The sequence below is a fragment of the Ylistrum balloti genome, unplaced genomic scaffold (genome assembly GCF_031769215.1).
Source record: "Ylistrum balloti isolate Yb309-2 unplaced genomic scaffold, AGI_CSIRO_Ybal_v1 Utg369676, whole genome shotgun sequence".
NCBI classification, from domain to species: domain Eukaryota; kingdom Metazoa; phylum Mollusca; class Bivalvia; order Pectinida; family Pectinidae; genus Ylistrum; species Ylistrum balloti.
The window spans coordinates 17,624-41,805 of NW_026781919.1; the positions used below are offsets into that span (position 1 = coordinate 17,624).

The 24,182-nt window shown below is 34.9% G+C and overlaps 1 protein-coding gene across 1 annotated transcript in view; it reads right to left on the reverse strand.

The window, feature by feature from the left end:
- LOC132563623 (uncharacterized) overlaps positions 1–24,182 on the reverse strand; it is a 102,477-nt gene that overhangs the window by 3,715 nt on the left and 74,580 nt on the right. The window contains exons 10-32 of the mRNA XM_060228367.1: positions 21,961–22,336; positions 20,022–20,748; positions 16,425–16,466; positions 15,105–15,260; positions 13,893–14,158; positions 12,934–12,987; positions 11,595–11,687; positions 8,581–8,785; positions 8,065–8,225; positions 7,758–7,913; positions 7,394–7,530; positions 6,892–7,039; positions 6,627–6,772; positions 6,155–6,308; positions 5,694–5,866; positions 4,768–4,877; positions 4,292–4,461; positions 3,740–3,894; positions 3,286–3,599; positions 2,390–2,529; positions 1,586–1,741; positions 1,049–1,207; positions 433–554 (exon numbers count right to left, since the gene is read on the reverse strand). Coding sequence (XP_060084350.1) covers positions 433–554; positions 1,049–1,207; positions 1,586–1,741; positions 2,390–2,529; positions 3,286–3,599; positions 3,740–3,894; positions 4,292–4,461; positions 4,768–4,877; positions 5,694–5,866; positions 6,155–6,308; positions 6,627–6,772; positions 6,892–7,039; positions 7,394–7,530; positions 7,758–7,913; positions 8,065–8,225; positions 8,581–8,785; positions 11,595–11,687; positions 12,934–12,987; positions 13,893–14,158; positions 15,105–15,260; positions 16,425–16,466; positions 20,022–20,748; positions 21,961–22,336 — 4,320 coding nt within the window. The remainder of the gene's footprint in view (positions 1–432; positions 555–1,048; positions 1,208–1,585; positions 1,742–2,389; positions 2,530–3,285; positions 3,600–3,739; positions 3,895–4,291; positions 4,462–4,767; positions 4,878–5,693; positions 5,867–6,154; positions 6,309–6,626; positions 6,773–6,891; positions 7,040–7,393; positions 7,531–7,757; positions 7,914–8,064; positions 8,226–8,580; positions 8,786–11,594; positions 11,688–12,933; positions 12,988–13,892; positions 14,159–15,104; positions 15,261–16,424; positions 16,467–20,021; positions 20,749–21,960; positions 22,337–24,182) is intronic.

Consider the following 24,182-nt stretch of genomic DNA (forward strand, 5'->3'; position numbering starts at 1 on the left):
GATGGGAGCATTCTTTACCAAGTTACACAGGTAAATTTGTTGAGACACATCAGACTGATTTGCATTTAATACTCTTGTTTGTTCAATGGGAGCAATTTGAATTTTTTACTAACCAACTCACTCTTAATTTTGAGCAACTTGGGCCAGCTGGTGTTCAATAAAACCCCCAAATCCCAGAGACTGGTAGATATGATCCCTAAGCTTGACTTCCTGAACTAAATCATGACCCTTGACCTTGCTTTGATACAGTTTTCTGTGATACTTAACCTTGACCTTAAACCTGTCTTATGACATCTGATTCATCTAAGATGATAATTATGCATAAACCTCAGCTTGACTTCGCGGCCTACCTCTGACCTTGCTCTGATACCTGACAGACCAATGTCATGATCCTGACCTTTGACCTTAGCCTGTTATCTTCCCTGAACTTACCCTGAGATTGATCCCCTGGACACTTTCATCAACTTCCCAATAGGGGAAGAGACCGGTAAAGCACAAAGGTTCTAAACCCCCATGGACAGCATAGGCAGCAGGTGGATTGTCTGGGTTCTTCTCTGGAATACAAGTCACATGACATTCTGTACAACCTACAGTTATATGTGGATGTGTAATGTTTCTATATAAAATATGGATGTATAATGACACACGTTCTGATGTAGACTGGCATTTCCAATAAATCATTGGCTACACAACTCAAAGAAATTATCATTAAAGACAAGAGATCCCAGAGGGATCTTGGTGCCCATCATTGTTTGATTTTTATTTGCTCTTTGAAAGTTGGATCCTTTTCTTTCTTTTTACTTCTCTGTTTTAGCTCTTAACAATAAGAAATTTAAACACTCCTTTGCAAAAATACCAATGATAATCTTTACTTGCCAAATCAAAGATGGTCACCTGAAAGCCATTTTGTTTTAATAAAAACCAAACTTCACCACATTCAGTACACAGATCTACAAGACCTTTTCAGACATATATTTCAGTATGGTCAGGGTTGGTCCCTAACAGTAACAGGACATACGTAGCCTGGTTTTGCCTGCAGATAGCCTACCTCGGCAGTAATGAAGAACCGTATCTATTGCACATTTGCGGTCAACATTGAACCTGGACTGAGCTGACCCAGTTATGACATTGTCCACTTCAGCATCTCCCTCCGGCCACCAGCCATGCCAAAGAAACACTGTATGGTGATTGTCCACCAGAAACAGTCCTGTAACAAAAGTGTTTTAAAGTAACCACACTCTATTCCACTAGAATCAGAACTGAAGCATACACACAGCTAGTTAATGTTATCACATACCTAGCCTGTTTACTCCTTGTAAGGTACACATATAGAAAAGAAGCACTTAAGTCACATCCATGATGTTATGAATCTGTCAGATTCAAACTTTGCATGTCTTATATGAAAATTAACTGGACATTTTTTCTCTGATTCTATAATATGTCTTACGTTCATAGCCATTCCATACTGAATTGTATGACACTCCCTAAAAGGACTGTGTAATATCAAAACCATGAACTCATTTAACAAGATCTAAACATGTATATGAAACTTTCATGAACCCTTGAGTGAGGGGAGACAACTCACCTGGCTGTGAGGCCTTGTAGAGGTCAGACTGTAGGAAGGGATAGGGAGTGACTAGATCTTGGGTACGAGAAGGGTTCTGGATTTCATGAACTTCAAACACACCAGACACACTGGACATATGGAAAAGTCTTATGGTGTAATCGTAGAGCTGGCGATCTGTAAAACAAAGGTCAGAGGTCATAGTCGGAAGGCTATAAACAAACAAATAAAAATCACCTTCTGTGTTGGACTCAATCGTATCAGTGATATTACCTGAAACCTCCCAGTGAAGCCTTATGAATATACAGTTGTATCCCAAATAGGTTTGTAAAGACTGCAAAATTTTATACATTGAGGTGCCTCAACACATACATCCCCCATCCCCTCAATTCCACTAATGAAATAAATAAACTTTCTATGTTTTACAACAGTTGTGAAACTAATCCCATCAATATCAGTGGCTGGGATAAAAGTGCATGGAGTACTTGACTGTCAGAGAAACTAAAGCACTCCAGTTTCTTCATTCTATAATTATGTAGAATTTTACTGTTGTTTCGATTCTAAAATTTTACAATTTCCTGCGACAATTACAGCCCTAAACAAATTAATACGTACCTGATAATAATGAATGGTAATTATACGTACCCGATAATAATGAATGGTAATTATATGTACCCGATAATAATGAATGGTAATTAAATGTACCCGATAATAATGAATGGTAATTATACGTACCCGATAATAATGAATGGTAATTATATGTACCCGATAATAATGAATGGTAATTATATGTACCCGATAATAATGAATGGTAATTATATGTACCCGATAATAATGAATGGTAAGACGTTCTATCTTTATCTGTTGACCCCATGACCTTGAGGAAATCATCACGCTCAGCACCTTCCTCCATTTCTATCACATAGATTTCAGCTTTGTCATGAAGACCGATTTCTAAAGGACACCTGCAATCACAGAAAATTATATCATGATTTTGATTTCCTATAAAGTTGACATTTAAACCATCAAAAAATATTAAAAATAGTTCCCTGTTGCTAATGTCAACAAGATTTGTACATAACACATGGTCCAGTCATTTTCATTCTACAGTTAAAGTAAGTAGTTTTAAGATAGCTGGACAATTGGAAAAAATTTTGACGGCAAATGGTCATGTGATAGGACACACAACAGACTGATGATAACGAAACAATTAATTTAATGTTTGACACTAGATCTGTAGGGATCGACAATGAATGCAAGTTATTAGTCATGACTTGATATGGGGACCAACTGGACTGGAATATATAATAAGTGATCATGTGACACTTTTACCATGAAAAAGTATAAGGTGACGCCACATGATATAAAACATGAATAGTCAGTAGATCAGGTGACACAATAATCATGAATATGTATTAGGTGACCCCACATGATATCAAACATGAATATTCAGTAGATCATGTGACATAGTAATCATGAATATGTATTAGGTGACCCCACATGATATTAAACATGAATATTCAGTAGATCAGGTGACACAGTAATCATGAATATGTATTAGGTGACCCCACATGATATCAAACATGAATATTCAGTAGATCAGGTGACACAGTAATCATGAATATGTATTAGGTGAACAGTGACTATGATTGTAGAGTTAAAATATTTCTTACAAATGTACATGAAGTACTACTGCCTGACATCAATATGAATTCACTTACTGGGATTTGAGGTTGTCGACTGCTGCTTTGGCAAGGCCCCGAATGTTTTCTGGAGACTTGGCACCATGCCAAATATAGAGAAGTCCACTGTTAACATTGAGAAGGATGAAGGTGGAACGACTCCGTAAACAATCCATGCCTGCCCGAACCTCCACTAAACACATCTCATTCTTACAGTCATTACGAACACAGTAACATCGCCAGGAACCCTGGGTATTGGTTTCCTCTTCCTCCCGCTTTCCCATATGAATCATCATCTTTCCGTCGAACAAGTTCAGGAAGCAGGGCATTTCTTTGGCTTCATCTACGCGTACCTGAACAACAAACACGGTAAATCAAATGTCAAGAAAAAATTTCCACAAAATTTAACATATCAGAAAACTAAACAGAGAAGAGCTTTGGAAATAACAGATTTAATCGATCAACTTAATTAATATTTGTTAATTTATCTTACCTGAGGTCCTCGTTCTTCGTCGAGTTCCACAGTCATGAGGGCTGATGCTCCTTTCTCATTGATGGTTGAGTTGCGTCCCTGCCAGAAGAAGTAGGCACATCGCTCACGTCCGACTTGTGACCGTCGAGACTGGGTCCCTTTTAATCCCTTCAACCCTACAACATCAAAACAGCTAATTATATATACAGTACATGCAGAAATATCACACCACAACACAGGCCAGAGAACGGAAATCATTGAACCATGACACACAAAACATCTGGGAGATAACACAAGAAATGCAAATTTGCACTTTTCCCCATAATTTTATAAATGACATTTAGTTTTAACATCTATTTATGGTGCTTAATATCTCATTTTGAAAAAATTCTATTTCCTGAGCACATGGTTTTGTTGATATTTAATGCTCAAAATTTACGAAAAACTAAAAATTTGTATCAAATTCTGAATTGTCTGTTGAATCATATGGATTAAAATTCTTGGAATTAGTGAACCCATAAAGTAACCACAAATAAAGCAATCATCATATTAAACACTGTCACAGTTAGTTACCTGCTTGGGTAATCATATACTGCCATCGCACCACATAAGTATCACCGTCATGGAATTGGCCAAAACTCAGGTCAGGCATCTTAAAGTGGTCATACTCGAGGACATGCCAAACAGTTACTCCTAAAGTTACAATGCTCTGCTCTCTTGTGAAACCCTCCATATCCTCAAACCTGTTAGTGTATTCAGATAATTTAAAATCATGCCCCGGTATTATTCAAGAAGAAAAAAAAATTTTAAATTTTCATTAAACCAACTAGTTTTAGAAATATCCCCTGTCCAGTCTAATTCTGAGTAACTTTTTAAGAGCAAACTCCATGATCCATGTTCCAGTACTTTGGTTGCAATCAAGTTTAAAATGATCAACTTCCCCGGATTAATCTGGACTTTTCAGTCTTTCTGACTGCTGTAAATTCCACTTTACGATGGTATAGTTTACTGAACAATACTGTATGTTTATGGTGAAACAGAATATTTACCATTGCACTCCTCTGCCGACATGTGATCCCTCCAGAAGTAAAGACACTGGTTTAGTGTCAACAGGAATCATTAATTTGGCATCGTAAGGTTTCAGTTCCACTAGGTCCACCTGTATGAAAATACATTCAAGTTTGAATTTGAATTAAACCTCATTAAAATTGATACTCATAAATGAAGGCAAGTGTAACACCACAACCGAAGGTCCTCTGTAAAACAAATTCTCTGATACCTTATTTAGGAAAACAATTAAAATCAAGTTAAGTTTTGTATGCATTTGGTAAGTAAATTATACCTTTCTTACATCAGTAATGATTTTTATGATCCTGTCGTGATGACATAGAGATTCTTGCTCACAGGCAAGAAGTTATTCTAGGATAATGAAGGCATATTTTTTGATATTCAATGGAATAGAGATGAGTGGGCTTATTACCAGGCATGAACTTAAAGGATGAATATGGTAACTCTATCAAGTTCACATTTTAGGGATGTGATCAACCATGAAATCAGAAAAACATTACAACAAGCAGAAATTAATCCAAACCCATCCATCTTTTATCATTTAAATGTAATTTGGTTTGAACATTCCAGCAAAGAAACATATCAGGGGGTATCTGTGATATTTATCAACGGGGATAATTTTTTCATTCATATTTCATCTTAACACAAGAAATGATCAACAGCATCTGACGCAACATCTGTACTATCTCAGCATACCTGATGTATATACTCGATATGTCTGGTAATAAGCCCACCAGCATCTACTGATATTCAATGAAATTATCAACACAATATTTCCAGTCCTGTTGGCTTGTCCTTCTGCAAGACTAGGAGACAGAAGTATTGTGTAGGACTCGTGGGATATATAGAGGATTTACCATAGCAGCCAATCAAATGCTTTAGACCTGATGGCTGACAGTTATCTTACCTTATTCCCAGAAAGATCTGTCTGGCTTTTGCACTTTATAAGGCGAGAGCTATCTGGCCAATCAGAAAACTTTTCTTTAAACAGAACAGTCTCCATATTCTGGTTCACCTTGCCAAACAGCGCCCAAGATGGTCGTACAGAATTTTTTGTGGGTAACCCACCCTCTTCTTCAACTGAAAAGGAAAGTTATTCAGAATATAGCATAAAGAAAGGATTATGAATTTTGCATATTACAAAAATAAGGTAATAAAGAGTTGAGATTAAATGTTCTGTTTAAGCTATTTAAACTGGTGTCAATTTTTTTATGTAAACTTGAAAATTGACAAAATCATAATTTATCACATAACCAAATACATGCACTTGAGACACAGGGGCTAGATACAACATACACATGTTTTAGATACAGGGGATTCACACATCATGCATACATTATAGACATGAGATTCACATATCCTACATACGTTTTAGACACAGGGGATTGATAGCACAGCTACTGTAATCATATCCCTTGTCCCAGAGTTGGCGTGCCAGCTTCACTCCGAGTTTTCGTTGGTCTGGTTTGACGGACTTTCCTTGCCAGATGTAAAACTCTGTCCCGAAGTCGAAGATGATTACCTGTCAATAAAATATGGTAAATACAATATTATAGGATGACTAGGAATTCAGAAATTCTGTGATAAATGTTTCATTTCCTTTTTATTTAATTTTTGTTTTTTTATAGGACACTATTTTTTTCTGAAATAAATCAATTCCATTTCTGTAGGCCTTTGGTACTTTTTAACAGGATAGAACCACATTTAAAAATGTAAGAATAAAACACAGCTGGTTACAGAAATTTTGTAAAGCACAAATTTTTATACATCTCACATATCTTTAAAACACTGAATTTGTTAAATACAAATTGTTATGACACGTCAGGAACAGACCACTTGCCTCATCTTTTTTAAGCATTTCATACTTGGGGATAGTGCCCCAGTACTCTTCGTAAGGCTGGAGGGTGTTGTCTTTGAGACGGTACACCATGTTGGTTTCAACGATGTGGTTCTCATACAACTCGTCTTCCTCTGTAGGACCACCCGCTATAAAAATTCAAGAAATTTTGTTGTAAACTGTACTGCTAACAAAACGTCTTGTGCAATTACTTTTCAAAATATCTAATTGGAACAAATTATCATCATTTTATTTTATTATTACTTACGAGCAATCTCCTTTTGCCCACCGAGTGCTGCCCAGAATTGTTTGCCTGTTCCCAAGTGCTGTCGTGCTTCCTCCACAGACCCCACTGCACTGGCCCCTTTACAACCCATGTCCTTCTTTTGAACAATCATGGAGGCCACATCAGCTGCCTGAAAACATGGAAGTACTGATATACAGAAGGGCTATCTCAAAGTATTAAAAGCCAGAAACATGGAGACAGACATACCTATAGGGGATATCTCAGAGATGTCAATGGTTGGAAACATGGAGAAAGACATGTCTACAGGAGTTGTCTCAAAGAGGACACATGGATGGACAGACATCCCTAGGGGTTATCTCAAAAATGTTCATAGACTGGAAATATGGAGGATCGGACATCTATAAGGGTTATCTCAATACTAAATAAAATGGGCACTGTACAGCTGACTCGGCCACATTTTACAGAACCATATCCAACTTGTGTTACATGACAGATGCTGCATCATACTGAGGTTTACACTCACCTTGGCCTTCTCTATAACATTACAGTACTCTCCTATCCAGGTGAGAGCCTTCTCGGGGGTCACCAAGACATAACAATCACCACTGTTGATCGACATAGCAACAGGTTCCACCAGTCGTGTCTGAACACGTCGACGCCCTAACAAACAAGTTATAAAAACAATCTTTTTTAGCTCCTAAAAGTTTAAACTCACAATAGTTTTAGAGATAAAACAAACATGTTCTGAGACACAGCCATTACTATAACTTAGTCTTTTTTGTAGTTTTTATAATATAATATTCTAGAAATTGTATGTATAAGGGTATATGTGTTACTGCTATCTCGAACAAAACGCTTTGTCAGGGTGATTTAGTTGTCATGGTTACCTTTGACATGGAGAAGCATGAGGTCTTTGTAGGGTTCCAGGCGTGAAGTACCACTAGTGGCCTGTTCGGCTGTCTTCCGTAGGGACACCTTGGAAAAGTTCTCTTTGCTGGCAAGACCAGCTAGTGCCTCCTGAGCAAAACCAGCTTCTCTGGAAACTGAAAATTAAAAGAAAACACATATCAACATCTGGTGTATTTGCCAATTTGCTAAATGGATCAATTTCTCAACTGAGTAAAACAAAAATTGTTTGATAAAATTTGTTTCACACAAATATACATTTTTCATATCTTTAAGAATTCCACATACATTGTGCTGTCTTTTGGCGCTTCAGTTCTTGTTCTGCGTATCCAACCTTGACCTCTTCATACTCGGATTTAACCTCCAAGTTCAAGGACATTGTCTTGAGAGGATTTTTGCTGCGGGCAGTGTATTTACGTTTTGGTCGAATCTTTCTTGTTGTTTCCAAACTGAAGATATACAGTATGAGTTAAAATTTGATGAAGTAACAGACAATTTTGCAAATGAAAAACAAGGTGTATTAAGCCAAAAACATTTCTTTTTTAATGTTGCATCATGGTTAATGAGATGCTTGTGCATATTATTTGATCAAGATCACTAAGATGCTTGTGCTTGCACTGTATTTTATCGTTATCACTCTGATGTTGGGACATTTTCCTAATACAGTAAGTTTTTATATTATTGCACAATTAACCAACTATACTTAATCATTTATTGACACCAGGATACATTGTTGTGTCCTCTAAACTGTCCGCTGCATGTGAGACACCGGTTCAAACTGACAGAAAATATTTGTGTACTTACATGTCATTGGCTTCTATAAATAGATCATCGAAGGTGTCAACCTCCACCTCAATCTTTTCATTTTGGATGATGAGATCTGTAGACTTGGTGATAAAGAAGGCCTCAAGGCTTTCCTGCTGAGGAACACTGACTTTTACAGGCCCCTTGTCCTCCTCCTCTTCTTCTTCTGCCTTAATCTCCATAGCAACATCAACCACTGGAGGGCCTGTGAAGGGGGAGGTAACTCTATCTCAAAAATGTGTTTGGAACAAAGACAAGCAATAACATCAATCTAATTTTCTTAATTAGTTTCTTTTCTTTTTATTGGTCACAGGAAACCTGTGTTATCTGCCCCTATCTGTTAATTGTAAAATCCAACAAAAACAAGTTTTATAGAGTGACTGGTTTAGAGATTATTCTGTAATCAGACAATACTGATGATAGCTTTCTCTACATTTTCAAATTCTACATAATTTTACTTCACTTAATATCTATTTTGTATTTTTCCCATTCAACAAGCATTTCTTCACACTAATATACTGTTGTTCTATTTGAGATTTTGAGTTAACACTTATAAAGCTGACTTGAAGATTTGAGATCTATGTCGTTCCAATATCCCATTTTTGCATAATTTGACCCTGAAATATACAATTCATGTTGCTTAAATAGCACAATAACTACAAGATGAGTAACTGTATCTTCTGCCATCTTCAAATCTATCTTATTTTCTGTAATGAAATAATGTCTTTCATGGCAAACTATTCATTTGTCATACACACACCACAATATAAAATATTAGTCGTATTTTCTAAATCATAACAAATCTCACTGGCAGATTTTCAGAATGGGTACAGCACTTTCATATGACCAAATCATTTACTTCCTTTTAATTTGATATCTCTTGGGAATTTTTGTAAAAAGAGCACAATTCTTATAAATATGTGAATCTCCCTACACTTCAAAACCTGCCATAGAGATATCTTTATATGGATACAAGCATCTTGACTATTCTACAAACATTTGATATTATAATATACACATGCAATTTCATGTCAGTTGACAAATTACTTTCAAACCAAAATTATTGTATATAAATATACTTAAAATGTAAATGACTTACAAATTTATATTCCATGCATTTAATCTTTACTACAATAACACTCATATCAATCAAGAAAACAAAAAGTTGAAGTTTGTCATATAGATGACAAATATATATCATAGAGAAAGGGAAGAAAATTACATTGTACATCTTACAAGCAGGGGAGATAACTACAATAAATTCTACATCAGACAGGGAAGGGAGATCACTACTGGTAATTTCATATCACAGAAGAGAGGGAGATAACTGCAAAAAAATAATAAAGGGTGGAGGAGGGGATGCCAAGAATTCATTTCTACATTCTACATCACAAACAAGCTGGGTTTGTGGTTGTTCTTCAGGCAAGGGATAAGATTTTAAAGTGCTCAGTGGAGAACCTAAGAGAAAGACATAAATATACTGTAATGAAAATAGCTGTAGTTGACATTCATATTCAGTGTAAGGGAAAGCAAGGGACAGTGCGCTCAGACTAAATTTTGAAAAGTTTTCATAAAAAACTTTCATATTTTCTTCACTCAGAGAAAATTGCTATCAAGAACAAACTCAGTTTTCAAACTTTAAATGTTGCTAAAATTAAAAAAAAAAAAAAAAAAAACGGAAATAAAAATATAAATTATTTACATCACAAATACCCATGACCTAATGAAGAAGTCCCTAACAAAAGTATAGATGAATTTTTCTCTTTCTTTTCTTATTTTTTGCTAATTTAGGACAAGTGACCATTTACTTATTTGAATTTTTCACTAAATCCACTGGATTCTGATACAAATGTAACAGCATCAATTGACTTTAACTGTTTGAGAAAAAACCTCATGCAAGATTTAATTTAAAAGACCACCAAATTATGATGATGCAATGTTAGTAATCAATTTTAATGGTTTCATGACAGTTGTCATGCATCCTGACAATTAAGTCTTCAGTAAGTTAGATGTTTAATGTTATTACATTGTAACAGGGTATGATCATTTTTAAAATTCATGCGTTTTTATATAAGAGTTGCTTCCCTTTAAAATCATTTACAGGAGAACTTATACTGATAAAAGGTTTATACCAAAGTGTGTTGAAACTGACAAACTACAGATAAAAAAAATCATTATCTAAGGCCAAAGTTTGAGAAATGTTCCTTAACATAAAGTCATTCCTCAATTAAAATTTTTCACATAGGAAAATATTCTTTTCTTTTTCTTAAATTCTTTAAACTATCAGAAATTAAAATTTTGGAATTTCCTTATGTTAAGAAACATTAGTACAATTTGGTCCAGGACCAGGACCCAACCATAAGGGGTTTGTCAACTGTCAATTGTTACTTCTGCCATACTTATAAGGTCAAGGAAGCAAACAGTCTGACTCAATGTAAGGTTTTCAAAAATGATAGGATAATTCAAAGAACTGTAGAAGCCATTGGCAAGCTTAACATTACCAGCTGTTATTAGCCTTTTACCAACTAAACACTATAAAATTCAATAATCTACAAACTAAGGATAATTAATGTAGAAGAGTTAAGGACAGCAAAAGAGCAGACGTTCACTGGAATCATGTACCTTTTGATTGATCAAAACCTGATATAACCTTCACCCAACAGTACGGATCTTAAAGAAACATCTAATGTTAAAGTAATGCATTTTAACTACCTACCATTCCTGTAAATTATTTTCCATTCTACACCATCATTCAACCAAATGCTAATTCCAAACCCAGTGCACTAACATTTGTTTACTGTTTCTTACATTAAATTTAGTGAAAAAACCAGAAACCATTATTTTAGTGGAATTAAGCCAGACTGAAGGAATGTTTTCTCTGGCAAGCAACTCTTATCCGTTCATTGTCGGACGATACAACAGAGTTTAGATATGTGTGCAGAGAGTTAAAAATCTACCCACTAAGGCAATGTTAGGTCGTTAAAGGTGTACCAAACACCTGGGTTTTTTTTTACCTGACACCAGTGTGGTCGGGAAAGGAATTTTGGGCCATTCTTTGCTGGGGGTTGATGGTGAAGTGATCTCTGACCCCGATTCAGAATCAGACTCTGTAAAATGAAACGGTGAGGTACTTCTCGTGTTAGTATTGCAGCTTAGCAATAAGTTACTCATCAAGCCTGTGATTCGATAATATTTTTTTCTGACATCACTCAAGTGGGAGGTCCGTCCCACCACATCTGGTTATATGTAAACATATGAAGCAAATCTATCTAATGAGTAAACTGCGTTTCTTCAGAAGAAATTAATATGAACAAAAGTTTGTTAATTTGAAAAGAAATAAAATGAAAATCATTTAACGAAGAGAAATGAAAAAGATTTAAAGAAATTACACAATGTTACAAAATGTTTGTATTCTTAAATTAATTATCAATAAAAATTTGTAGGATAATTTAAACTATAATTCTATTTACAAGTTTCCGTTTTCATGAGCAAAATGTTGATTCTGTATCCTTTATCAGAAATATGTTTCTACCTGCAGAAAATTTTCACAATAATAGAGAGGATATAAAAAGCCTTTAATAGCAGTAATAAATAAAAAGTAATGCAACTTATAACAGCTTTCCTGAAACAGCCAATTATCATCTCATGCATACTAAATATCAATCTCTATGTCCCGATGAAAAGCTGGTACACTAATACAGCTGAGCAAACAAAATCAAAATCATTCTCCTATTATATCACTTAGTGAATACATTAGCTAATAGCAGCCACAGCACAAGCCTCTATGAAAGTGTGGAACCCTATTCATCTAGGTCACCATGAAAACAGTTTTCTCCATTTTCATTCCTGTTTAACAAGGTTCCACAAGTTCCACTAGTCATATTGGAGCACACATGCACCTGTAGCTTTAACAAAACTGCACTCTGTATATCTTTCTTCCCATTACACATAGTGTGTAGAAGTACTATCATTTACATACTGTACACTGCATTAATTTTACCCACCCTCACAATAATCTTCCCAAACCAATACCCCTCTATATTCTGTGTATAAATCTGCCTTATTCAGCATTTTTTTCCAAATGAACATCAATAAGCAGCAAAAATAACAAGTATGTTTACTTGGTTTCAGTTATCAATATGTTATTAAAGTGATTTTAACAATTTTAAGTGGAAAAAACAATGATTAACAGAACTCAAATCAAGCGTTATGTATAATTAATTAGTAGAAAGCATCATATGAAAGATTAAAATATAAAATCAGTGACAGAACTGCATTAATTCACAGTGGAATTTTAACAAAAATAACCGATGGTGATATCAACACTGTAACGAAGGAACTACTTTTTCTTACCTCTCTTGCTTAAACGCTTTAGTTTCGATACCAAGGGACTATCCTCAACTTGACCTGATGAAATAAAAAATACAAATTGTAGACTTGTCCAGATCATTCACAATGGCATTGATATATTGATGATTTCTACAGAAAGAGTATCATTTACCAATTGATTCAAGAATTATTAGTTAAGTTATATCGACGTGACAAATTTATCTGGCAATAAGCCCATGTCTGGTAATAAGCTTATCCAAATTGCAATTTCAGAAGAAATGTCAATAAATGGTAGGTCATTTCCCTTTAATATTAGGCCACCTTATTTACACAAGATTTATGTATAAGAACCCTTGGCTTATTGCAATGTAATAAGCCCACCCCCATTCAGACACAGATTATGTTTTAGGTCCCTCAAGTTAAGTTATATCGACGTGACAAATTTATCTGGCAATAAGCCCATGTCTGGTAATAAGCTTATCCAAATTGCAATTTCAGAAGAAATGTCAATAAATGGTAGGTCATTTCCCTTTAATATTAGGCCACCTTATTTACACAAGATTTATGTATAAGAACCCTTGGCTTATTGCAATGTAATAAGCCCACCCCCATTCAGACACAGATTATGTTTTAGGTCCCTCAGTTTATTGCACTGTATTAAGCCCAGCTCCTTTCACTCAGAGATTATAAATTAGGTCCCTGGGCTTATTACAGGATAAAGACAGCAATGTCAATCATCATCACTGGTCAGAATGATAGTGTTTATGTATGTTTGGGGATTAATCCGTTCTTAATTTATCAACATTTCAAGTAGAAGTATTTTGAAAACTTTCACTTTCAAAAAAGTAATTGTAAGAAGATTGAGATTTTGGGTTGTCCATGTAATAAAATGCTACAATATCTTGGTAAAATTCAACTCATACAACCTGGAGGAAACCACCATTTTTCTCCCTAAAATTTTATGAGTGTTACACAGTACTGACCAGCTATCTTATGGGCTACTGTAAATTTCTTGGCATCTGTTTCCTCCACTCGGCCCTTCCATCCTTGCTGTGAACTCTTGATCTGACTGACCCTGTCTGCAATACTAGAGGGCCTAGCGATGGGGGAAATTGACCGTTTTTCCCGAAGTTTCACTTCTACTGGACTGGATGCTCTTCCTTTAACATCAATAGGACTTTCGAAGTCAATATTCTTCGAAACTCTCTTCCTCCACTCCTCATCTCCACTTTTCTTTAGTGCACTCAGCCTGAAAAAAAATTTAAATGTGTCACAGTCAGAATTATCTCCCTTTTTCAAGAGATTTTTCAATGTGGCAGTATTTGATAACAATCATTTACGATTTATACATCAGAATGGAGTTGTGACATGGTAAGGTTCTACTTATATACATCAGAATGGAGGTTTGACATGGTAGGGTTCTACTTATACACATCAGAATGGAGGTGTGACATGGTAGGGTTCTACTTATACACATCAGAATGGAGGTGTGACATGGTAGGGTTCTACTTATATACATCAGAATGGAGGTGTGACATGGTAGGGTTCTACTTATACACATCAGAATGGAGGTGTGACGTGGTAGGGTTCTACTTATACACATCAGAATGGAGGTGTGACATGGTAGGGTTCTAGTTATACACATCAGAATGGAGGTGTGACATGGTAGGGTTCTACTTATACACATCAGAATGGAGATGTGACATGGTAGGGTTCTACTTATACACATCAGAATGGAGGTGTGACATGGTAGGGTTCTACTTATACACATCAGAATGGAGATGTGACGTGGTAGGGTTCTAGTTATACACATCAGAATGGAGGTGTGACATGGTAGGGTTCTACTTATACACATCAGAATGGAGGTGTGACATGGTAGGGTTCTACGATTTATAGATTAGAATGGAGGTGTGACATGGTAGGGTTCTTCAGAATCATCTCCAATAAATACTATGATCATTAACATCAAACCTCACATTGCCAGAACACTACTGGTTGTCGAGGAGACAATAACAGGCAACAGGGAGAGCCAAAATAAAACACTTTTAACAAAACAACCAAACGTCAATTAGGTGTAACTGTACTAGGCAGTGCTATAAAAGGAGAAACTGTTTCCTAACATATCTCCAAAGTTAAAATCGTACAGCCAGACTTACTTACAACACAGTTCACCCAAAACTAACGCCTAGACCCACCTGTCTTTGATAGAACTGCTGCTCCTGTCTTGTCCCTCGGCCAGTTTCTTTTCCTCGGGAGTGATTGGCTGAGTCTTGTGTCTGCCAGTGTACTTCCTGTGAGGGGTTTCTGGGGACTTGTTTGGGGTCGTAAGGTCAGCAGGCTGGGTCAGGTATCTGAAATACCAATCAAAACTCAATATGAGCCAAGTATATGATAAATTGTTATCAATGAAGTGGGTTTATTAATCTTTTTAATAAATTTAATTAAGGTCAGGTTTATCCTTCTAAAGAAGTTCTGTATCCTATTTATATATGATATATATAATTACATATTTTAGGCCACAAAATGTCTCCATGATATTTCAGGGTCTTAACAAAATAGTTTTTTTAATCAATTTGAATTTTGATGAATAATTTGCTCATCTTTGAGCTCTAATGATATGCAATGAAATCAATAAATGATTGATTGAATAGAGTAGGAATTATGATGGAATTATATGAATGAAAGGAGAATACTCAAATATATAACAAGTGCTTTAGAAAAGTCCAGATTTTTAAGTATCCGCTCTTAATATCATACTTAAATGAGCAGAATCTTTCTTGATCTGGACAATTCTGATGATAAAGATGGGATTAACTTTATAATGGATGAAGCAGGATAATAGAGTTGGATAGAAAGAAGAAAAGAATGGATAAATATTATGTATATGACCTACTATTGATTTACAGATGGTATTGTATACAGTTGTATATAGAACAGCGGGAAACAAGGATGCATTAATTCAAAGATTTATTATGTAAAAAAAAATTTTATTAGATATTTCAAGGAACAGTTTTCCCATGCATTTTAGATTGATGAAGTTCTTATTTATATCATGAGTTTATTAATCTAGATTTCATTTCTGTATAAAGGAAAGGTGTTAATTCTAAAAGTGAAGATGATTTTGAAAAAGAACATCGTGAAATATATTTATTCATCAAAAGGTTTTATTGATCATGCAGTCAATTCACGGAAATACAGCGAAACTTCTCCAAACCGACCATGCATTAGACCACGAATATTTGGCCATTTTAGGAAGGGTTCGGTTCGTAGAAGTGAAACAAGTTGACGGTCCAGACTCGGATATAATTGAACTGATTCAGTTCTGTACATTACATTGTAACAAAACTTGAGGAAGGAGTAGAAAAATCTAACTTGATTTTAAATTTGATTACACAGAGTATTTAAAGCTAATATAATTAGGCAGGTATCTAAAGAATAGAATGACGGATCGGACAAGAGCAATATATTTCAGGATATTGGTCAAAAAGTGTAAAAGTTGTATTTGGTGTACAAACCTTTTTCTAAGAGCTGCTACCTTGGACTGAATCATATTCCCACTGTAGATTTATATGAGAAATGTCATAAGAAAAAACCACTATTAAACCTCAGGTTAACCTTGGATACAAATTAGAAACATCACGTGAAAATCTCTTTCATCTTGGTAAAATATAGCAACAAACAGGTGCTCAATCACGCTACCAGAGAAAATACCCACAAAAATATTGCATCGTTTGGTGAGATCAGCTTGGAAAAAAAGTTTCAAAACACCATCCTATGTACACTACAACAACAAAAACTGACAGCATGAACATGTGAGAGAGGACAAGGTCATTTGATCATGAGAAATCTCCTTGAAACAACTCAATTACTGCCAAGTATTAAAAACATTTTGTCTTGAAACTTGATTCGTGCACTCAACCAACTTAGTGTAGCCTCTCAGTCACATCAGGAAAACACCGAAACAGCGACATTAATTTTTTCGTTTATTGCTGCCTCTTGTTTTTAAATTCCTGCTGTTTAAATGAAATCAGAAAAACAAACTAAAAACTATCCTTCCTGTGTAAACCTACCAATACAAAATCACCAATCTCGCCACATTGTAGCCGACACTTGTCACTTCCCGTTTAAATATCTCACAAAACAACCCTTGTATAACTACAGATCAATATCGCACATTAGTCAAACATTGATCCTTTGATTCATATATATTTTTTTTCATATCAAATCATCTTAAACCAAGACTTGCATACGCTATCAATCCAAAGCACTGGGTAAGTGCAAAAACCACTGATTAATGGACTAGTCCAGCTAACTGGAGGGGGGGATTCATTAATTTTTATCAACAGATATTGAAATTTGCATGGCTTCTAACTCATAGACACATCTTGATTCCTTCCTCAATCTTAAGTTAATTATATAGCAATAAGTTATGCTCTACTGCTAATTTCCTGATATGATGATTAACTGTGTTATCCAAAAATTCTAGACTTACACATGTAAGTCCCGTATAATTACAACACTATTCTTAAGCTCTACACAAAATTCTGATTTCTATATACAGATATAAAATCCATTAAGACCATGATCCATTTAATAATCCAACAGATTTAGTGGTAAATATTACACTCACTGTGTGTAAATGAAATTCCAATCAGACAAGGCCACAATAGTTATAACAATATTAGATTAATATTAACCAACACATAGTACATGCTAGTTGTACTAAATATAATGTTATTGTCGTAATACACCTACATTGCAGAAATTGAAACAAGGATATAACAAAGAATTAACTGGAACCTTAGAGAGAAATTACCATTATAATCAGCCAGCTAAAATGTAAGAATTCTATCCTGCATTACGTATACTGATGAAGAATCTAAAAACCGATCTATATGTATATCTGGTGCTCTCTCCGGAAACACAATGACTTCAGTCATAAATAATTCATACTATATATAGATCGCCACCGTGCTGTAACAACTGGCAGTAATGGTCCACACTTGAAATATAATCCAATGATCCCTCATTTATGTTAAACTAATCCATCATCTTTTTCAAATTAATCCATCATCTATTTCAAATAGATCCACCATCTACGTCAAATTCTTGTGATCTACCAACTAGGCCTATATCAAATTGATCCACATTTATTGCAAATTCAATGATCCACCATCTACATCAAATTCAATTATCCAACATCTACATCAAATTCAATGATCCACCATCTACATCAAATTCAATGACCCACCATCTACATCAAATTCAATGATCCACCATCTACATCAAATTCAATGATCCACCATCTACGTCAAATTCAATGATCCACCATCTACGTCAAATTCAATGATCCACCATCTACGTCAAATTCAATGACCCACCATCTACATCAAATTCAATGATCCACCATCTACATCAAATTCAATGATCCACCATCTACGTCAAATTCAATGATCCACCATCTACATCAAATTCAACGATCCACCATCTACATCAAATTCAACGATCCACCATCTATGTCAAATTCAATGACCCACCATCTACGTCAAATTCAATGACCCACCATCTACATCAAATTCAATGATCCACCATCTACGTCAAATTCAATGATCCACCATCTACATCAAATTCAACGATCCACCATCTACGTCAAATTCAATGACCCACCATCTACATCAAATTCAATGATCCACCACATAGGTCTATATGAAATAGATCCACTATCTATTGCAAATAAAGCTCACATATACTTAAATGTGGTCACCAGTATTGAAATGCTAAACAGATTAATGTCATACATATATAAATATACACCACATGTTGACATGTAAAATACATAAGTACCTTTATTACAATCTCATGTAGCTAATAGCTATTGGACTAAAATCATACGACAGACAAAGGATAGACAACATGCATATCAGTTATTACTAATACGATATGTAGGTTCACTGCATGTCACGTAAAATCCCAAGAATCGCCACACTCCACATCTAATCACTACCAGCAGAGCTGCTGATAACATTAACACAACTTTGATTTCACTACTGAATCCACATAAAAATTTCAACATAATATAAAACTACTTGTGTTAGATTGTCCACTTCACCTTGCTGCACAGAAGCAATTTACCAATGCAGGCATGACACAGAATAAAACAAAGTTTATACACTGGTTCCAGTGAGTATGTGACACTTCAGTATATCTGAACTCCAGCCAATTTGAAAACTAAAAGACAAGTTACCACCAACACACAAACCTGTGGAAATGTTTATCACAACTTCCTAAGTCTGACATCATTGCTTTTCCTCTGTATGTAGAGATCCAACCTTGTAAGATGTATCAAGCATGATAGCCTTTATATATAAGCCCGGTGATCAGAACTCATACCTGTACAGGTATACAGCTCAGGTGTACAGATTACAGGTACAACAGATCCGACATAAATTCACCATGTCCATCCAATAGTGTAATTAAACTGGCCAAGTAAACAAAGGCCACAGCATAAATAGTGCTCGATGGAGTTTTAACGGGAGTTTATCGAGTGGGTGAGCTAATATCCAGACTAGGGTGAAGTTAACATAGCTCTGTAATATATATATACACACAGACACAACAGCTGTGGTGGTACACATCGATGTAAATGCCCTCGAGTACTTTAATTCTAAAATCAGAGATAGCATCTCCTTTAATCAAAATCATTCAAATGTTATGCCCAAAACTGAAAAAAATATTCCCACCTAGACATATCCCCAAAGTACAATTTATTTGGTCAATTAGCTGACTGTTCAGGTTTAAGGACAGAATGAGTTTATCAAAACTCTAATCACATTCATTTTAAAATCATAATATAAGATTTTTTTTAACTACGACGTGATTTAATATAATTTCATTTTTGTGATATATAACAAATTTGATGTTTATTTTTTTATGATGTTTTTCCCTATCTGAATTTTTAGATAATGATGTATGATAAAAAATGAGATGGAGTTAGTCTGTAAAACCATTTAAAAATTTAGCCAACATCACCATGGAAATTAAAGAATAAAAACTAATCAATGGAATGGAAGTCACATTTACTTTACCTAGTGAATCAATTATGAAACTCTTACCTCTCTGCTTGTTTCTTATCCCTTCCCTTTTTTCTAGTTAGATTTTCAGTGTCTGTAGTATCTGGTTTTTCTTCATGTTCTGTCTTCACGGAACCGTTTTCCACAACAGGTGTTGACACTTCCTCAGGAGCAGACGACACCTCTGGTTTCTCTTCATTATCTTTGACCTCTGCGGTTTCTTCTGAAGAATCTTTCTTTAAAATTCCGCGTAATTCACTCAGGAATGCTGCGTCTTTCATGGGACCTTTTCTCAGGACACTTTTATCGGGTTCCGATTTCTTCAATTCAAAACTACTTTCCTTTTTCAGAATTCCTCTAGGTTCTGATTTTTCATCTGCACTATCCTTCCTCTCTACATCTTTGTCGGCAGGAGTTTCGCGTTTCAAAATGCTTTTAGGATCATCATCCATTTCCGTGGATGAGGCTACTACCTTCGTAACCGGCTCATCATCTGGTCTTGAAATTTCTGTTTGTTTATCTTCTACGCTAGTAGTCTTGTCATTGTCTTCGGTTTTAAGTATACTGTGAGGTTTGTCTGACACCTTACTAACTGATAAATCTTCCTCCTGATGTTTCAAGATACTTTTTGGTTCTGTGAGAGATTCTTGCTCCTTTTCGGTATCAGTTTTGAGAATTCCTCGTATATCCCTCTCGGGACTCTTTACATCCGATTTCAAAATACTTTTCACATCTTTGGATTCTTTAGATGAATCAGAATTGTCTGGTACTACAATTTAAAATTAAACAAGGTTGTTGTATATAATTAAAAACTTTCAATTCCAAAAGAGTTAAAATAAGATATAATCTGTTAACTTCAACTAAATTCAATAAATCATTAATACTATGTTTTAAGATTTGTTGAATTTTCCACTCAGTACTATTAAATCAGGTGTTTAATCAGTCTTGACTTAATCCACAAACATTATATAGCACGAATACCAGATTTTTAAATATGATATGCAGATTTAGTATATTTCATAAACAACAGGATTTTGAAAAAGAAACATACTTATATACACAAATAAACAGAAGACATCTTGATTTTTTTTGTTTTTTTTTTTTTTTTTGAAGTAGCCTACATAGTAAACTTTTACATGTACTTTATGTAAGACACTATGTAACACCACAAATGGCCGCCTGTCTGACTGCACAATAAAATGCAACCTACAGTGAGTTTAAAATGACACGACGTACGAGCTAGTCATTATGATCACAACAATTATAAATTACACGGGCCATCTCCACCATTCTATGTAATAACACTTGTCTCTTTTATATCCCTACTGTTTATGATTGAAACTCAATGCATGAATTACGTTCAAACAAGTGCAGCTGGTTTCCAGTGTTAAGCAACAGAAGGTATGGACAAATTTAACTTAAAATACCATTATTATCTGCACCGGTATCACACTTAAGTATAGAGGCTGGCCGAACATTGCACGTTCTAATAAATCTAAACGAAGCTTCAACAGGTTTTAAGTTCAATCTTTTGTCTAACAAAAAGCAAAGTGATGAGTTAATTTTCAAATCATTGCTGGTATCTAGAACATGTGCAGTTTGAAAGACGTGCATCCCATTCATCGCGCCGCGTTTATAGTTATTTAACTACTAAAGATGTTACAGGCCTAAGTGTGAATAGCGGAGAGCGCTTCCTGTCATTTAAAGTCACACCTCTTAATCAGAAAGTTCACAATTTCTACAGAAAAATGTTAGTTCAAGAGACACAGCTTGTGTTACAGGAAAATAATCTTATCCTCTATTTGAGAGACCTCTGTCTACATAACACAGAGGTAATGATATCTTCTATCTAAAGTTGTAAACAAACAAAATCCTTACAATGTCAAAACGGATTGGTATTAGTAAATTTGGGACAAGACTTGACCATCTCCTACCCACAAATGGTATTGGTATGATAATCAGGCCGGACTTGTCAACTCACCTTTATCCTGAGCTGTTTCCGCAGTGACAACGTTTCTGACATCTGAAAGTGATCCTTTCTGAGATCCTTTTCTTAGATCTGGAGCTGACCCTTTCCCCAGATCTGCCACAGATCCTGCCTGAGATCGCGTTCCAAGGTCACTGGTTGATCCCTTCTGGGACCCCCCAGTCGCCAAGTCCATCATTGATCCATGGCGAGAACTTGACCGTGAGGATGGGGTGGACAGACACATCTCAGCATGCTGAGCTACGAGGTCCCGTTGGGCACTGAGGGGCAGGGTTTTGAGGAGCTCTGGGTCTGGGGGCTTAACCAGACTCATTGCTAAGGGTGAGATTCGATACTCGGCAGCTTTCTCAACTTCTTCTATTGTCACAGGCTAAAAGAAAATACATATTTTGTTTACTGAATTGATAGATAGACCTATATCAAATCATACATAATTTCCTCATTTTCCTTATAGCAATGAAAATCTCTAAATTTATATTGATAATCATTAATATGAAAGTATTCTTAAATCACTGATTTGTGTGAAAGAAAGAAAGAAAGAAAGAAAGAAAGAAAGAAAGAAAGAAAGAAAGAAAGAAAGAAAGAAAGAAAGAAAGAAAGAAAAAGAATGAAAGAAAGAAAATGTTTATGCTATGAATGTTTCCGGAGTGCTTCATTAACATTTTTCATACAGTATTCAATATGTGACATTTTACCTAGCTGAAATGAATCTGTATCTAGTTATGTATATTTATTTCGTAATGCCATAACCTGTACGGTGTCATATGGGCCTGTTTATTTCTAGCTCTGAAATACTTTACGGCAAACGCCCACTTTCCTATTCATAGGAATACTTAAAATTTCAAAAACTGCTTACAACTTTTATACACCATTTAGATTGATGTTTTTTATCACATAATCAGAAGTGTTTTCACTCATGCGTGTCCATCTGACTTTACTTCATTGAAAGTGTTTTTCATAGTTGGCCAGCATTTCTTACTGGCTTCTTAGTTAACAGCATTAATGAAATATTCTTGAACCCGAAATAAACATTTTAAACACAAATTATCAGCAAAGTAGATTTTAGCAATCACTGAAGTTTTGTTTGAGTAAACTTGTCAAAACACCTTACTACAATTTTACAAGAAAAAAAAATGCAATCAATTTAAAAAAAGAAAATTTGGTAGGAAATCTATTGCTACCTGGTCGATATTTTCAAGCCAAAATGAAATCAAACAGACATATATATGCATCAAAAGTTTGAAAGATGACATCATAATTACTGATATTCTTACACAGTTTGTTGACTAAAACATCTACTGACAGCTAGAATGAAATGCTCCGAAATACTCCAGGACTTCTTATGGATTGTATACAGCTCAGTGTTTCAAGTTATGGCAATAATTTGGAAAAAAACAAATTAATGAAAAAAACACAGACATGTAATATTTATTACTTAATGGCAGTTAAATAGCTGATTTGGCAAATCTTTCCTCCAGTACATCAACTGATACAACCTATCTAATGCCAGAAAATTAAATTTCAAGGGTATGTATGTATAATCTTTCACTTATCTGACAAGTTCAAATCTTGTTTATTTATAGAATATATCTAATCAGACTTTGATTTTACAGACTCCTTTTTAACAAGAACAATTTAGACTTTGATGAAAGTCATCTAAATTTCTTCAAACATACCTTATATTTCCATAGTTAAACCAAAATTACCAGACCTTCATGCTCCAGTTGGACCATAATGGAGAATTTTTTTTAAAATATTGTTATCGCTTAAGTTGTAACCTACATAAATGTTCAAAAACACAGGTAGGAAATTTAAACTTTCATTATCGTCAGAATTTTACACCTAAGTACGTCACTGACTGGTATGAAAGTAGTACACCTTTAAAAGGGATATCAGATATAAGTTGTGTTATCTATATTGAAGTGTATACTTTTCACTAAAGTACCACATTTTATCAAATAAATGCAAACTTTTATACTGGTCTGACATTTTTCTCCCGACTAGTATATTGAACCAACAGACAAAATACTACTCTTAATTTTTTCTAAGGTTCTGAAATCATTATACTTTTCTCAAAAGTTAAATTTTCCCGGGTGTTTATTTGAACGAATACAGTAAATATATTGCACCAACAGACAAAATAGTTTTTTTTTAAATTTTTTAAGGATCTAAAATTATTATATTTTTCACGAATGCTAAATTTCCAAGGGTGTTTA